Below are 16,808 nucleotides of genomic sequence, written 5' to 3' on the forward strand. Positions count from 1 at the left end.
CAGTTTTACCGGGCGATTGACGCACCTACTAAATTGCCTCAACCAATAGCCTATGAGCAGGTGGAGCTTTACACAAAATACTTTATCCTTATGAAGTTTATTTATGGGAGCAAAGTTTTGGAACTGATACTGATAAGATTCACGGTAAAACCCCTTATAATTTACCTCATTCAGTAAACAAACACATGAATTGTGAATGAATTGTATCCATGCTTTTCAAAACAAATTTGTGTTTAACGTTGACCAACTCGAACATTAGTATAATTATCGAATAGATGCCTAGAAATAAACATGATAACCATTTCAAAAGACGAACAACGTTGTTTCATTCAAATTTCTTAAAAAGGCTTGTACGAAAGGTTTTAATATGGAAGTAATTGCAAATAAAATTCTATGAATGACTTTTTTGCAAATAAAAATGAACAAATATTCAATTCAGTTCAATTATGAACATTATAAACATATTATTTGTATTTATAATTTATGTTACAATTTTGAGTGTATTTATCATTTTTTCTATCAACAAACATATTTATATCAACATATTACAAGAGCAAACTTTGATAGGCCACAAAATGAAACTCACAGGACAGCGTCAAATCATTTGACATTAGTATAAATAATTTGTACCCTCCACCACGTACATTTTTGAAGTGACCATGTAGAGAATGTATATATAACACCAACATGCACCATTTCCAGGTTTAAAGCCTTATGCCCCCTCTATTATGTGTGTTAAACTGCGTAAGGGTTCAAACTGGCGATGTAGATAATCTTAATATATTACACCTGACAGAGGTGTCAAATTTATGTCTGACAGTCGCATGTCAATATTGATTCTTCAGTTTCTGTTTCCACTGACAACGAAGTTTATCAAGTTCAGATATCTCACACGATCGAAGTTTTGTTACCGGAGATTAAAACTGCAATAAATCATGCCATTCGTTGTATCAGTAAACATAGGCGTGTATTAGACAGCGTGCACAATAAATCGTGAAATTACCCAGTCAAAATTCGTTTTGTTAGATAACAGGGCAGTTGCCAGCTCCAATGCGAATTTTTGAAAATTGTGATTCAAAAGTTGTATATTACTGAGATTTAGTTTTATTCTATCTTTGAACGGTCCTAAATATGGATAATGAGGTTAGTATGGATATATAATAAATGTTTATGAATTAATTTGAGTTGGCATAAAGCTGCACTACATTAGAAACTACCGTATTGACATAATATTCATATCTGTTTATGAAAGTTTGAGATCATACTATTAATGCTACTCGTACTTAATTGTAGGAAACAGACAGCACTGTCTGTCATGAAAAAGTAGAAAGAGCAATGGGAAAGGCGTTCCATCGTTATGGAGAAATTATCTTCCGTCATCCGGTTAAAATAATCGTCATGATTTTGATTTTAAATGGGGCTCTCGGGATTGGAATGATCAAGCTTAAAGAAGATATCGATGTCAGCAGAGTATACACTCCCATGAACAGTCAAGCAACGAAAGACGAGACTTCCATTCTCGCGCTATTTCCAGACCGAAGTGGGACAGAGTTCTACGGCTACCAGACAGTAAGCCAGCCGAGATATGCAACCGTATACGTCAAAGGAACAAATGGCAATGTAGTAAGCCAGACGAATATATTGGAACTTAGTAGAATTGTTGATATTCTAAACGTCACAAGAGGCGAAGTTGCTTTCGAACAAATATGTGCGAGACGCAACGGCGCATGTGTTATTGATGGCAGTGTTTTTCTGACGAGCTTTTTTAACACATGTGTTGCTGCAAAAAATGTAACATATCCAATGTTCACTGATGAACGCAACAATTCAATAAACCTTGAACCCTTACTTGGCGAAGTCGATGTCAACAGGACGACACTTCAAAGTGCAACTTATTTAAAATTACAGTTTCATTTGCGTTCGGAAAATTCATACTCTGCTGAACAAGTTCAAGACTGGCAAGACAAGTTCATAGAACGTATGCACACTTTTGAAAGTGCTGATGTTGAAATCGCTTATGCACACACTGATTCACTTGGAAACGAGCTGAATGCAAACATAGGCGGAGATATTTCGCTTTTCTCTGTGACGTTCACATTGATGATCACATACGCGTGTATTGCAACATTTGCGGCCAGTAACGATTGCGTCGGTATGAAACTAAAAAAATATAAATGCATGAAAGCTTAAATACCAACTTTGCTAAACGCAAAATACAATGAAAATTTCTGAGATCATATAATAATTTTCTTTGGAATTATTACGTTTTGCATGCTAGATATATTCATATTCACTTTATTGCAAAAGCAACTTATATCTAGGTTTGTGATTCACATACCCGCATGTATTCAATATTTTCTATCACAGCAGGAGTATGCGAATGCTGAAAACAATTTGTTTCATATTGCAGCCAACAGATTAATGCTGGGGTTTGCTGGTGTGACCGCCGCTGGTCTTGGTATCGTTGCTTCCTTCGGTTTAGTCAGTGCGAGCGGCATGAGCTTTGTCAGCATTGTTGGCAACGCTCCATTTCTGATCCTAGGTTTGTGCTTTATTTAACATCATTCCTTACATATAACACTCTAATTTAAGCATGCGACTTATGATACAAATAACGTAACAGGTATGCTAAAAGACCCATGCAAATGTGATAATTTTTAAAGAAACTATATTTGCTATGCTTCTTAATTGAAGCCAAATCAAAGTTAAAATATTATAAAGCTATTTTTGCCAAAGTCCCTAAATAAAGCACAACGTTTTAGGGAAAAACATGCAGAGATACTTCTTGGTCCATTGAATAACTTTCATATTTTACTTTTTAAACTGAACAAAGGAGTATACCATTTCTGAGAACCTACTCCAACACAATTCAGAAACACACCTATTATAAGTCATAGATTTAATGAGCGGTTACACTTCTTTTAAAAGGAACCACAATTTTACATCATGACGAAAAAATATTTATAATTTAATGATTTACAAACGCAATCGTTTGTGGAATTTAAATCGCTATATCAATTAATTTATAAATTGAAAGAAGCAAATATCATGTACTCTAAAAATGTTACAATATTCTAATACAATTAAGGATATGTTTAGGTTTGTGTTGTGTATTTTATTGAACAATACTGTTAACAATTAAATTGTTTGGTAAAGAGTTAGTTTGTCTTCGAAAATATGTTTCTTATTTCATATCTATACACTATACATATTATTGTGTCATTTCATTTATTTTTAGGAATCGGTGTAGACGATATGTTTATTTTACTATCCGGTCTTGTTTCTGCTGGATTTTCTGGTTCTTCGGAGCAGAGGTTTGGAACAATGATGAGGCATAGTGGAGTTGCAATTACAATCACATCGCTAACTAACATCATTGCATTCGGATGCGGCGCTTCTTCTTCTTTCAAAAGTGTTCGAAACTTTTGTGTCTTTACAGGTATGAGCTTTTTTTTAATTTGATGAAATACCAATTAAGAATATGCGATTGATTGAAAAGTTGTCTACAGAGTGATAAACCTTTAATTTCTTACTACTTACTATTTACCAAATAATGCTTTGATGAAAGTTTTTCACTCATAACAAGATTGTTACCAGGTATTTTATAGCTTAAAACGCAAAAAATATAAAATGATTGGTGAGTACTCAAATATTTACAGTGATACTATTTCGACTCATGATGTAGAAATACCGTGTATTCTGCACCTTTCTGTCAAATTGAACTCGGTATCCTTTATAAAATCCATTGTTTTCGACATATACTCGTTCTTTTAGCATATTTAAACAATTGTATTGATTGTGTTGGTTTTTTAGAGTAAAAGTGCATCTTTAAAAGATTGTCTTTGTTTTCATTCTCCAACGGTGTTGCATTGCTTTCATTATTCAGGCGTTGCAGTGATTTTTTGCTTCATAAACCAAGCAAGTTTCTTTTCGGCATGGATTGCTTTAAACGAAAAGCGGATTGACCAAATAAAACACGCAGTTCTTTGCTGTAAGTCAACAAAACCAAAGACACAGTACCAAAAGGATAAAGCCTCAAAAATGGCAATACTTTGCTGTGCAGGTCAGAAACCGTCAGAAGAAAAAGACATTGATAGCTTCTTGGAACGTTTTCCAAAATGGGTTCTCCCTAAAATAGTGAAGCCGTTGGCAATGAAAATAACTATTTTGCTTGCTTTTGCTGTTTACTTAGGAGTAGCTATTTGGGGCGTAATCAACTTGAAGCAAGGTCTTGTCATTAGAAACCTTGTTTCCAAAGAATCATATTTTCATAAATTTAACCAATGGGAGGAAGATTACTTTTCTGAACATGTACCAATTATGTTTGTGGTTGAAAATAAAGTTATGTATTCTTCTACGAATGTACAAAGTGAAATCAAAAATCTACTAAATGCCGCGTCTTCAAATAAGTTTATGACAAATATGACCTTCTCCTGGTTAAATGAATATACGTCATCAAAACACCATACTAACACCACTGAAGCCTCATTCATTGCCGGTATTTATGCCTTTCTCGCAGATCCGATTTATTCCCGTTTTGGTCATGACATTAAGATTTCAGACGATAATCAAACGATTGTTGCATCTCGATTTTATGTATTTACAGCCACTATCGCCGATTCGCAAGATTCAGGTAAAATGATGACAGAGATGAGAAAACTCGCAAATAAACAAAATGAGATGTCAGTTATAGCGTATGCCCCGTCTTTCATATTCTAATAAGAACAATATGTACAGATTCTGCCTCAAACGTTACAGACGCTTGGAATGTCTCTCGGTGCTGTTTTTCTTGTCACCCTGTTTTTTATGCCACATCCACTCCTTCTGTTTTATATCCTGGTCACAATAGTGATGATAATTACTGGAATAGTTGGTTTTATGCATCACTGGGGCCTTACGCTTAGTTCGATAACAATGATTCATTTAATAATGAGCGTAGGTTTTTCAATTGACTATACGGCACACATATGTCACGCATTTATGGTTGCCGAGGGAAAGACTCGCGAGGAAAAAGCTCAGCAAGCTTTGAAAACGGCCGGAGCACCAATCTTTAATGGCGCTATTTCCTCTCTTATTGGTATAATTATGCTGTCTATCGCCAAGTCATATATATTTCAATCCTTTTTTCAAGTTATGTTTTTGGTAATTGCTATTGGACTATGCCATTCTGTTCTGTTTTTGCCCGTTGTATTGTCGTTTATAGGGCCAATCAAAATCCAAAACGGGAGCCAGAAAATTGGACGTGTTACCCCAAATGAGTTATCAATGACCGATTCCAAAATAAGATTAAACGAAAATAGCACACGTAAACGTAATGCAAATGGTGCACAGTGCAGGGATTTACCAACATACACCGCCGGTACTGAACCATGATCAAAGATACCACAATGATAGACCCATATCTGGCAAAAGTGTTGTTACTAATGTCAGTAAATCGGAGATTCCAATGCATTTGGCACAACCATCCCCCGTGACTGTTATATATACAGGAACAGAAAAAAATGCAAAGGTCATTTACTAATGACTTTTGCCGAAATAAAAGGCAGCGAAATATGTAAACGTCTGTACGGCTTCTTTTACGTTTAATAACCAACATGTGTCATACAATTATTATAAGAAAGTTAATTCAGATCATTTGTAGACATTTTAATCTTGATACCAATCTCGAGAAAGATAAATACAGCACTGTGGCAAATCTTATTAACCTAACTTATAAGCATCGTGCATATATTGATATATTGGTGTTTTTTATTTGAATAGTATTTAATTGTGTCATTGGTAACGTGCATTCATATATTGAAATATGTTTATTAACATTAAGTACAATCCACCTTGTACATTGATTTTGTATTTCATGTATTGGCCTAGTTGATACTTATCAGATGAAACATTAAGTCAAAATGTATAAATGAATCAAACAAACGTGAACTTTCTAAATTACTTTAACAAAAGTTGGCGTTTCCTCAAAAAAGAATCGTAATGCACTCAGTCTGTAGTGCATGATGTTTTGAAAAAGTAAAAGTATTTTTATTATTTTAATAATTATTATTTGGACGCCTTTTTACGCATATAACGTTTCCAAATACAGGGAAAGTTAAATACCACTTATAACAAAGACTAGCTGTTTATTAAATTTATCATTTTATTAATGGTTTTCTTGTGATTTGTAACCATGTTCATATTGTTGTCCGTTCGTAATGTGTAAGTTGTGTTGTAGCTTCACATTGTTCCTACGAAACCTAATTCCGTGCACTTTAAAACAATTATGGTCAATATTTTTATTAGGCCAAAATATGGACAACAAATAATCTAACATAATATGTTAGACAACAAATACATATTTCGTTTCTTAAGGCTTTGACGTGCAGATCTCCAAGTATTTCTTTTCGAACGGCTCTCAACTCTAATCGATTCATTTATCAAGAATATTGCTGAGAGTTTGGTCGATTTCCTTAGCTTTTTATACTGATAAACAATTTAGCAATATTTACGATATTCATTAAATTGTAAATAACGATAACGCTTATCTTGTTCAGGTGTTTATAGATGTTTTTGGAACACAAACTTTGTATGTGATAGTCTATAATGTCAGTATTACATATTTTATAATGTACATGTTTAAATTCGATGTAACTCATGGGCTGTAAGCTTATAGTAATGAAATGCTTCCTTTTCTTCTTTTCTTCCTTTTCGAACGAAATAATGCACCGTTTATTTTCATCGTATGTGAGAATGTAAAATATATGTAATACATATCATCATTTCTTTCCAATGATAATACCAAAATGTTAATTTTACATTTTAAATTTGTACACCATTCCTTGCGTTGCTATTTCTAGTTCGTGCTTATATTGATATTGTAGTTTCTTTTACAATTGTTATGTTTCATGATAAAGTGAGTTAATTCATTGTATTTTGTTTCTTATCTGAAACGAATGCAGCGCTGGATTAATGTTTTAGATGATTGAATTTTTCCTTGGTGTCTAGCTGTGAATAAAAAGAAAACAAAATATTCCGATGAATATACTAGGTAAAAAACATGTACAAGGATACAATGTTGTAAAAAATGAATCGCAGCTATTTGGGATATGTAGGGTAAGGGTAAATGTCTGCGATACTAATTAAGTATGGTGATGAAAGATTTTATGTGAATTAAACTTTTAGATTTGCGTTTTGAGTAAAAGGGTCAATGTTAAAAGTTTGTGTAACCAAGAATATAGATAAAAAAGTTACAGCTCCTGTTTAGTTACAAATGATGTATGGTAACGAAATGTGAATGCGAAAACGTTAATTGGGATTCAGTTGTCCCAGATTAAGGTAGCTGTTGCAATAAGGAAAAGGTATAAATTGATAAAACTCGATATTTACGAAGCTCATATGCCTGTACCTAGGTATTCTATATGCATTCCGTTGGATCAAAGTCACTACTACCAACAAGCAAATTATAGAATTGATGTCCCCACCAATGGTTTCGTGGCAGAAGAATAAACAGCTCAGACCTCCAATGTAAGCAAAACTCCGCTTTATATTAAGTAATAATGAATGTGAAGTGGTTGAAACATTTTGGTGTAAAGTTATTTTTTAAGTTATTGCATTGTTGTGTGATCGTAATGCTTTATATAACTGCTTCATACAGTTATCTTCACCAAAACATAGATATTGCAGAAGGGCAATTCTAAGGCTTATTTTACTCACTTACCCGACCGACCAATATTTTCCGCCCGAACCACCTATAAAGAGTGCATTTTTTTAAGTGAACATGATAAGATTTGACCAATTATATTATAATTATTTTTCTACAATAGTGACATACCCTGTAATAGGTCGGTTTGGTACAAAATCCCGCTTCTCAAGAAAACGTTATGCCTACCTTACCTACACTTTCTACTTTGGAACAAAAAACATTTTTTGGCCTAATCATTTTATTAACTAAAGGGAAATAACTCTGGTGTAACTGATTTAACCAAGAACAAAACTTATGTGTGCGCCATCACATTGTTGTTAAACGCGTAAACTGTGTGTAAAGTTCAATAATACCTTATTATCTAAGGCAACGACTCTAGTCTTACTGACCCGATGCAGACGATAATCGTGCGTTGATCACTGTCTTATTGTTGCACTAACTATAAACGTTTGGACGGATACATTTTTAAACATATTTATTAACTAGGCCACAACGTTGCGCATCAAAAGTTATTTTAAGGTACTGTACGGTACGGTATACAAGAAATAGTTACGGCACCAACAACCCAAGTTATTAGGATTATACATGAACGCTTAAGCGCGAATGTATAATTTCAATCACAAAGGTTGAGAGTGACGTAACTGTTTTGTACTAATAATAAGTATGTTGTCAAGGCAAACGTTCAATAAATATCGTGCAGTTTAAGTGAATAGCGAAACCCTCTGAAACATGGTACAAGTGATCTTTTATGGTAAATTACAAGGCATAACCACTATTGCCAACGCTGGAACATAGAAATGAATGTCAACAAATCGTATGTTATAGTATTTTAGGTTTGTACGGTACCGTAGATTTGAGGTCAATGGTGGTTATTCTTGGAACTGCGTTTTCCATATTAGAGTCAACATAGACCATCTACGTTAATGAGTTTCGATGTTTAAGAAATATCGCAATGAAGTACGTTGGACACCAAATAAGTGAACATTAATCTTTCGAAAATGTGCTTGATTCACACTAAGGCACATTTCCTATCAGATCCATGATAACACATATAACACCAAAAGACCTTATACACATTTAATAACCTTGCACAGTAATTAAAAACCAGGATGAAGTACAGACGTTAGAGATATAATGTATTTTGCAATTTAAATCGCACTGACATTTTTGACATTTTAAAACACTTGCAAATCACACAGACATAATTTAAATTAAAAAACAACACTTATGACCAGAAGATAAGATTGAAATGCTCTAAAAGAAAATATCATAAACATAAAGTTTTTCTATACAGTACATACATCGATCCGGGTATGAATCGTACATAGAAGGGTGTATATTTAAATGATAACATTTGCATAATGTTCCGTTCTACGTTTTCACCAACACCTTGGCACAATTTATTTGAAGACAAGAATTAGAAAATCAATACATTATGGTTAGCATATCGAGAACAAGTCCGGTGTACTCTAAAGGGCATGCTATGTTTTGGCAGTTTTAAAGATAACACATGTGAAGCTGGAAATTATATTATTATTTAAGAAAAACATCACAATTTTGGGGTTTTTAAGTGTCAAGAAGGTAAAAGTGGACAATCCGGAACAAGTTTCACCAAACCTAAATAAATTAAATGTATAAAGCTTTAATTGCAACGATCGCTTAAAACATATTCCTTTCATTTTTGATACAAAAATAATCTAATAATTGTCTTAACTTCCTTTTCACAAAATTAATAAACAATGATTCTTTCCAAACCTTACAACCGCAGACCAGCCGGACAAATGCCAAATTATGTGGAACAAAACCACGCGGCCTTCCGGAACCGTTACCACGCAGGCGCTGACGCCCGCCGGGTTTCATCCCCAGTTACAGGACCCCCCCCCCCCCCCCCCCCCCCACACACACACACCATTATAAGGCTCCCTATCTTTAGTTCATTTCACCGCAACCCACGTCTAGGCAGAACACGATCGAAACCAAATTAAATAAACTTGACAAAAAAGAAGCGGACATGAAAACCATTTCTTCTCAAGTTTCCCTAAAGTTAGAGCAATGGTGATATCTTTAGAGTCCAAGGTGAATGCCACGGACTGCAAGTTAAATGAATTGAAGCTAGCCGAAGTTTTAATAGCCAAACTTGCGATGAGTCAAAGACCAATTCAGCAGTGTTGAGAAACTTTAAGTTGACCAAAAAAGAGAAGACCAATTCAGCAGTGTTGAGAACTTTAAGTTGACCAAAAAAGAGAAGAATGCAACTTTGACTAAGGGAATATTTTCTTTTATGCATTTAAATTCTCAGTTAAATGAAGATATAATTGATCTCAATCACGTTCAATGAGAGACAATCTTCTTTTTTTCAACATCCTGAAGAAAACTCAGCCAATCTGCGAAAGACGGAAAACTGTGTTGATAAAATTATAACCGATGAAAAAGAGTTTAAAATTGAAAACGCCAGAACTAATTTTTAATCGTGATAGGGCCCATAGAATGGTATAGTCCTATATCATTATACTTTTGTGTCTTGGCCATAAAAAGACAGATTGTAAATGGCCAAAGGCAAAGATGCCGATTTGCAAATAACCTCTTGAATCTCTTGAATAATGAGTAACTTTAAGCAGGTTTGTGGATGTTTTTGGTAAAAATTATAAAATTGACAGAAATGCACTCAGTGACCGTTGACCATAACTTTCAGGCAAATCAATTTATAAAGTGACAGCGCCGTGTGCGCTTTTGTGCAAAACTGCACGATTGTTTTGACAACGGACTTTTCAGAGCCCAAAACTGCAACATTGCTCATTTAATACATTATAAGTGGTTTCTTGACAGATTGCGGATACACTTTAATTTATTAACTAATCAACTTGTTTACTTGCACTGTGTTAACAGTGAAGCCTGCATGGATAAGGATCTTTCAAGCACCCGGCTGTAATTTTTTCAACCTAGTCGATTTCCTAGAATTCTGCTTGTTTTTGGAAGATTGCGGGTATAAACAACTGTAACTGTTAAGCACATATCATCGAGTGTTAAAAAACTCAAAAAGGGATTTCTGCAGTACTTTCTGGAAAGAAGATATTCGAAGTATAAATTAAATCCATCATTCAAAATAGTATCGGTTTTATTGAAAGTGTTCATTAACAGTAAAGTAAAACGAAGTAAACATAGAATATTGTGTCAAAAAGAATTAATACACCCATAAATTAAATGATAACAATGACTTGGTTTTCAGCAATTTTTCACACTTTCACTTTGTTCTCAATAATACAATGAAAACTAATAGGAGAAACCCAGTTGCCAGAAATGAAATAATTAACCCTGAATAAAGGCACAAGGCAATGGCAGAAACTAAAATGACCTAGAGGCACAAACTCATAATCGTATAAACAACACATAAAAATACAAACACCACAAACGGACCAGATACGCATCAAAATATCTCAACCGTCAAATGATGGGATTACCGCCTTGGAATTGTCAGTGGAGCACAAGTTCAGTGATACAAGTCTACTCAGGCTCTAAACTAGTTTATAAGATCATAACCTCATGTTTGTCCCAAAAGTTTTCAAATATTACAAAATTAAAGATATAAGCCTCATCAAGGCTTTTTTCAGACAATGTCATTTGTGTTCTAACGCACTCAATGACTTCCTACTCAAAAGCTTCTCTCTGAACATGTTCGTTCAACAAATATAATTTATGATATCTCCCGACCACGTTATCTATCTGTGATTGTAACTTGACTACATCAGCAGAGCTTCTTATCATGGAAAAATATCCTAACCTCTTCCTTTCCCCTTGTATTCTTGGGAGCCGCTGACGTTTGAGTGCACGATTAATGTCAAGGTGGATATACAGCTATTCAAACAAACCCTTGTATATCCCGATCACGTCATCCGCGTAGGATTGAAATTTGATTACATCAGCAGAGTTTCTCATCATGAAAAAAATACCCTAACCCTTCCCTCCAACTGTGTTCTTGGAAGCCGCTGTCATTTGAGTGCAAGATTTATGTCAAGGTGGATATACGACTTGAAAATTAAGGCGGCTTAACAACGGGGGGAGTAATACTGCAAATTTGCGGTACACGCCTACTAATTTTATCTTCTTGTATTAATTCAAACGTTAGTGTGAAAATACCGTTCCAAATAGTTTAGCGAAATTTCAAACCGAATCGTCTTCACTAAAATTAGGCATTTATTATTCGTGAATAATAATTTCATAATGAAATACAAAATATCATGTTTTCACAGATGTTTCGACAAAGTGTCTACGTTCGTCTTCGAGAATCCTTGGCCGATAGTTCTGGCAAGTTTTATTATTCAAACACTTTTTGGTCTTTGTTTTCTCTCGTTGCATCTGAACAATGACATTAAAGATTTGTACTTACCAGAGAATACACAAACGGAAAAAACGGAAAGGTACATTGTTCAAGCGTATTCGAATCAATCTGAATTGAACTTTATACCTCATGCCACAATAAAACCTAGTCTGCAGGCGGACCTTATATTTTACAGCAAAAACGGATCGGTTCCATTGAATTTGAGTGAAGTACAAGATGTTTTCCACAGGATTGAAAACATCGAGATAAAAACATCATATCAACGAAATGCACGGTTGCGGAGCCTTTGTGCCACCTCGAATGGAACATGTGTTGTAACAAACACGAGCGCAACGACGAATCTTCGGTCAATGACCAAAGAAGAACGTGTTATGAATACATACATTAAAATGTCTATCTTCCTTAGACAGGACACTGAAGGGCGCCTTACAGAATCGACTCTTTGGCTTGATAAATTCACTCAAACGATGACAAGCCTTACCCCTGAGACTATTGGCTTCGTGTTCAGCACATCATTATCATTTTACGATCGCCTCAATTCGGACACTTACATAGACATTCGATATTTCGGTCTAGTGTTTACTGTGTTTATGACATACTGTGGATTCCTTCTTTCGGGCGGCGACTGCTTGACCAAGCAAGCACACATCGGTAGAATGGGACTGATTGTCACCCCCTTGAGTGTAATGGGCGCATGGGGTCTCTTGACTGGTTGCGGTGTTGCCTTCGACTGGAGTGATGCCATTAGTCGCGCTTTGTAAGTTATACTTTCATTTCATTTAAATAGGTTGTAATTAATGATCAACAGAAGATATTGTAATGAATTAAACGTTTCCACTGTTCTGTTATCCTCATTTCATAATTAAAAAGGTTTGCATATTCGACAAGTGCCGGTTCAACAGAAGTGCATGTAATATTAATAATAATAATAATAATAATAATAAATAATAATATAATAATATAATGATAATAATAATAATAATTATATGGTTATATAAATACATGAACTCATGTAATAATAATAATAATAATAATAATAATAATAATAATAATAATAATAATAATAATAATAATAATAAATAATAATAATAATAATTGAGGGAAAATTTGCACCAAACCAAGTTAGCAACCGAGTACTGTTTAGTTTTACAGGTGAACAATGTACAGTACACACTGATGAAACTGGCTGGAACCTCGGGCATTTCTGATGCCAAGACTCGCATTCAACAGACAGTCCGTGAAAGTACAGTTTCTGTATGTGCGGCAACGATCACCGCTACCGTACCTTTTGCTGCAGGCCTTTTCTCAAGCTACAAGTCAACTCGACTAGTCTGCCTGTACACAGGTGATTAATTTGAGAAATAATTATATAATAAAAGGAGGTGATGAGATAAATGACTTTTCAGAATGTTTAAAGTATTGATTTAATGAGTGCACTACCAAACAATCCAATGCAAATAAGTTCACGGTATATTTAATGCAAGTATTATATAAAGTCTCAGGACCGACTGTCTTAAACAGTTTGGATTTCTTATCATCTGTGTTATGAAAAAAAAGAGAATATAATTTACTACAATTCTATAAACAGGATATATATGTTCATAATGTTTCATTTGTTCTTTCAGTGGTGACTATGTGTTTTTCCTATATCAATCATTGGACGATGTTCCTTGGGTGTTTGGTCATTCATGAAAAACGCATCGATGCAAACCGCCATTGCTGCACATGCAGAAAAATTAATTTGCCCGACGACAAAGATGTTCAAGATAAAAGTTCCTGCTTTAAATGTTGCTGTACTGGCCGTCCACCAAGGTCAGACACAGACACACAGAGCACGTTACAGAAGATTCCTAGATTCCTTCTCTCTCGTTTGGTTCTTTCCTTGCCTTGTAAAATATTTTCAACATGTCTCTGTTTGGTCTTTTTCGGAACATCAATTTTCTTTGCCAGTAAAACAACAGCCGATATTTACCATGAAAACTTCATAAAAGAAGGGTCTTACTTTTATGATTACAATATTTTAAATGAAAAATACTTCCCAGATAATATTTTTATAACTTTGGCCTCAAAACATCAATCAGAAATCACTGTTGAAAACTGTGAGTCTGTGCGCAGTAACCTAGAGAAATTTATTAACGCAAAGAAAGGACTTCTTACTAATGAGGCCATTTTTTGGTTTGACGAATATATCAACCTAGTTCACGAAAATAGGTCGCACGATTTCGCTTTGTCAGTGCGTAGATTTTTGTCTATGTACCCCGAGTTTAAACAGGATCTGGTTTTTAATGAAGACGGATCCAAAATCCAGTCCTTCAGATTGTACCTCCAAACTAGGCCAAAACAAGATATTATCAAATTGCATTCTGAGTTCGGCAATGAAGCTTTACTAGGTGAATTGGTCTTTTTTGTTTATTCCCCGAATTTTATTTGGGTTGACTCCTATCGAAAGGCCTTTTGGGAAACACTTGTATTTATGGGTGTAGAGTGTCTTGTCATTATCGTGTCTTTGGGTGTAATATGCAGAGACCCTGTACTTACAGTTTATTCCTGTATTTGGTATGTTTTCGCTTGTGTAGGAATGTTTGGTTTAATCAATATACTTGATGTTTATATTACGTCTGTCTGTTCAATCGTTCTAATATTTGGTGCAACATACAGTTGCAATGTGATTGTCTATAGTCACCTGTCGTATTTTGAGTCAGAAGGCATTGATATCGCTTCCAGAACCTATAATGTATTAGTCGAGACAACTTCCTCATTATTTAACACGCTGTTTGCTACATTTCTTGGCCTAATGGTTATGTTTACCAATGAATCATTTGTATTTATAACCATTTTTAAAGGGCTTGGTTCAAGCATTGTGGTAGCATTGTTTGTTGGTTGTTTATTTATTCCAACGGTCCTTAGTATCTTTGGGCCGAGTACAGGAGAAACATGGTCAGAAAAAGTTGAAAAGAAAATAGATATGACGGAAATTTCGAATGGGCATCATGCCCAAGCATTTGGTCAAACAAATAACGCTTATATGGGTTCAACAGATGACTTATACCACTTATAACTTCATATCTGCGTTCGGAAAAGCTGTATAATGGAAACGCTTCACACATTAATTTGATCCTAAATTTCAACGACAAACGCTGCCATTAAGGAGTCCACAATGGGGGGGGGGGTAGTTACGCCCCTCTCTCAGCAAGTACCAACTGGTCCAGTATCTTATACCCGAATTTTTCGTATCAAAAATACTAAAGGAGTTGGTTAGTCTGCGTAAAATAGCAAATTTTGAGTTTCTGCGTACAGCGAACCCACCTCTTGCGTCCCGAGTACTCCGTAAAAATTAAAACCGCCTACAAAAATGTGGGGTTAATCTTTCAATTTCTCAATTGTGTTGTCGTCAGGTATATTTGGTGAGTTCGATTAAGTTATTCTTACGTACTATCTTAGTGATTAAATTAGAGATTATATATTAAATTGTTAACACAATAAAAGCAAGACATGTGTTCTTATTGTGTATTGTTTTAAGTGTGCCTCGTTTGCATTTTATTTTTTTGTGATACTCTACGGAAAACATGAATGCTTAAGATTTCTTTTTATATTTCACTCATAGACAAATCAAATCAAATAGTTTCACACAAAAATGTCAGTTGTAGGAGAAACATATTCATAAATTATAAATGGTGCACTTTGAGGTGACATCTGGGAGTTTCTTTAAGCATGCCACACAACTGTTACAGTTCTTTATACATATGTATTGTCAGTTTGTTTATTTGTGTGTTGCATTTTCTGACATTTAATCATCATGTAATGATTTCTTCTTTTGAACAATGTTTTATATTGACATGTGATTTATTATTTGCTGTATTTTATTTAGTTTCCATATCGAATTATTAGCATCCTTATCATTTAAGTAATTTACACATTTTATAGCAATTCAAATAATTCTGTTTGTGCACGTACGATTATAACATCAATAAAATCATGTAAAAGTCTTCTTTTTTTTCAGTCACAAACCTTTCCTGAGTTTGCGGTTAACGTTAGCGATTTATTTCCCCGCTTGCAATGCAAAACGCATTTAATACGAGGCAGTTAGTTGTGCGAGCAACTGTTTATTGATCTCTGTGCAGGTGAAATGCGAGAGAGAGAGAGAGAGAGAGAGAGAGAGAGAGAGAGAGAGAGAGAGAGAGAGAGAGAGGATGTCAAATGAGTTTTTATTTTAAATCAAATTTATTAAACGAGTTCATTTTAAAACGATAAAAACGAGGCTCTGCCGAAGTAATTTATATATATAACATTCAACAGCTAGTAATGTCATACCCACAAGGTAGCGCGGCTGTTTTTTCAATATATATACTCGTACAAATAAAGGTACGAGGAGTCTTCAATATATCAAGCAACTACCATTCCACATTATATATGAATACGTTAACATGCATTCTATTAAGTATCTTAAATATAACATTGAATATGGTATCTCTGGTATACTGGCCTAGAGTATGGGTTAAATGTTAATCAGTGTCATGTATGAAAATAAATGTAGTTTTAGTTAATACAACTGCTCATTTATTTGAAACAAAACTTGTGATAAGTATATTTAAACGTGTTCGTCTGATCACACAATTATTTTTATCTTGCGTGTTGTCTAGGAACATGAGTCTTAAACAGGGAGACAAGCTTAATGTATGGAATAGAACAAGGTCAAATACATAAAGACGCAATACTTTTCGGAAATGTTTATATTAATGTATTAAATGTTTGTATATGGGTTCAAGTTAACAACTCATTGAGTAATGT

General features: G+C 34.4%; 2 protein-coding genes across 2 annotated transcripts; both read left to right on the plus strand.

Annotated features, from left to right (window-relative positions):
• The first annotated feature begins 1,037 nt into the window (after positions 1-1,037).
• LOC128221943 (patched domain-containing protein 3-like) lies at positions 1,038-6,119 on the plus strand. Its single transcript, XM_052930657.1, has 5 exons — positions 1,038-1,143; positions 1,294-2,152; positions 2,411-2,542; positions 3,239-3,439; positions 3,887-6,119. Exons 1-5 carry the CDS (start codon positions 1,132-1,134, stop codon positions 4,717-4,719), a joined length of 2,037 nt encoding a protein of 678 aa, XP_052786617.1. The 5' UTR covers positions 1,038-1,131; the 3' UTR covers positions 4,720-6,119.
• Positions 6,120-12,754: 6,635 nt separating this feature from the next.
• Positions 12,755-15,882, plus strand: LOC128222042 (uncharacterized). The gene is made up of 3 exons (XM_052930801.1): positions 12,755-12,777; positions 13,165-13,365; positions 13,646-15,882. The coding sequence occupies exons 1-3, from the start codon at positions 12,759-12,761 to the stop codon at positions 15,076-15,078; spliced, it is 1,653 nt and encodes a 550-aa protein (XP_052786761.1). The 5' UTR covers positions 12,755-12,758; the 3' UTR covers positions 15,079-15,882.
• The last annotated feature ends 926 nt before the right edge of the window (positions 15,883-16,808 follow it).

The sequence above is a fragment of the Mya arenaria genome, chromosome 2 (assembly GCF_026914265.1).
Source record: "Mya arenaria isolate MELC-2E11 chromosome 2, ASM2691426v1".
Taxonomy (NCBI): Eukaryota; Metazoa; Mollusca; class Bivalvia; order Myida; family Myidae; genus Mya; species Mya arenaria.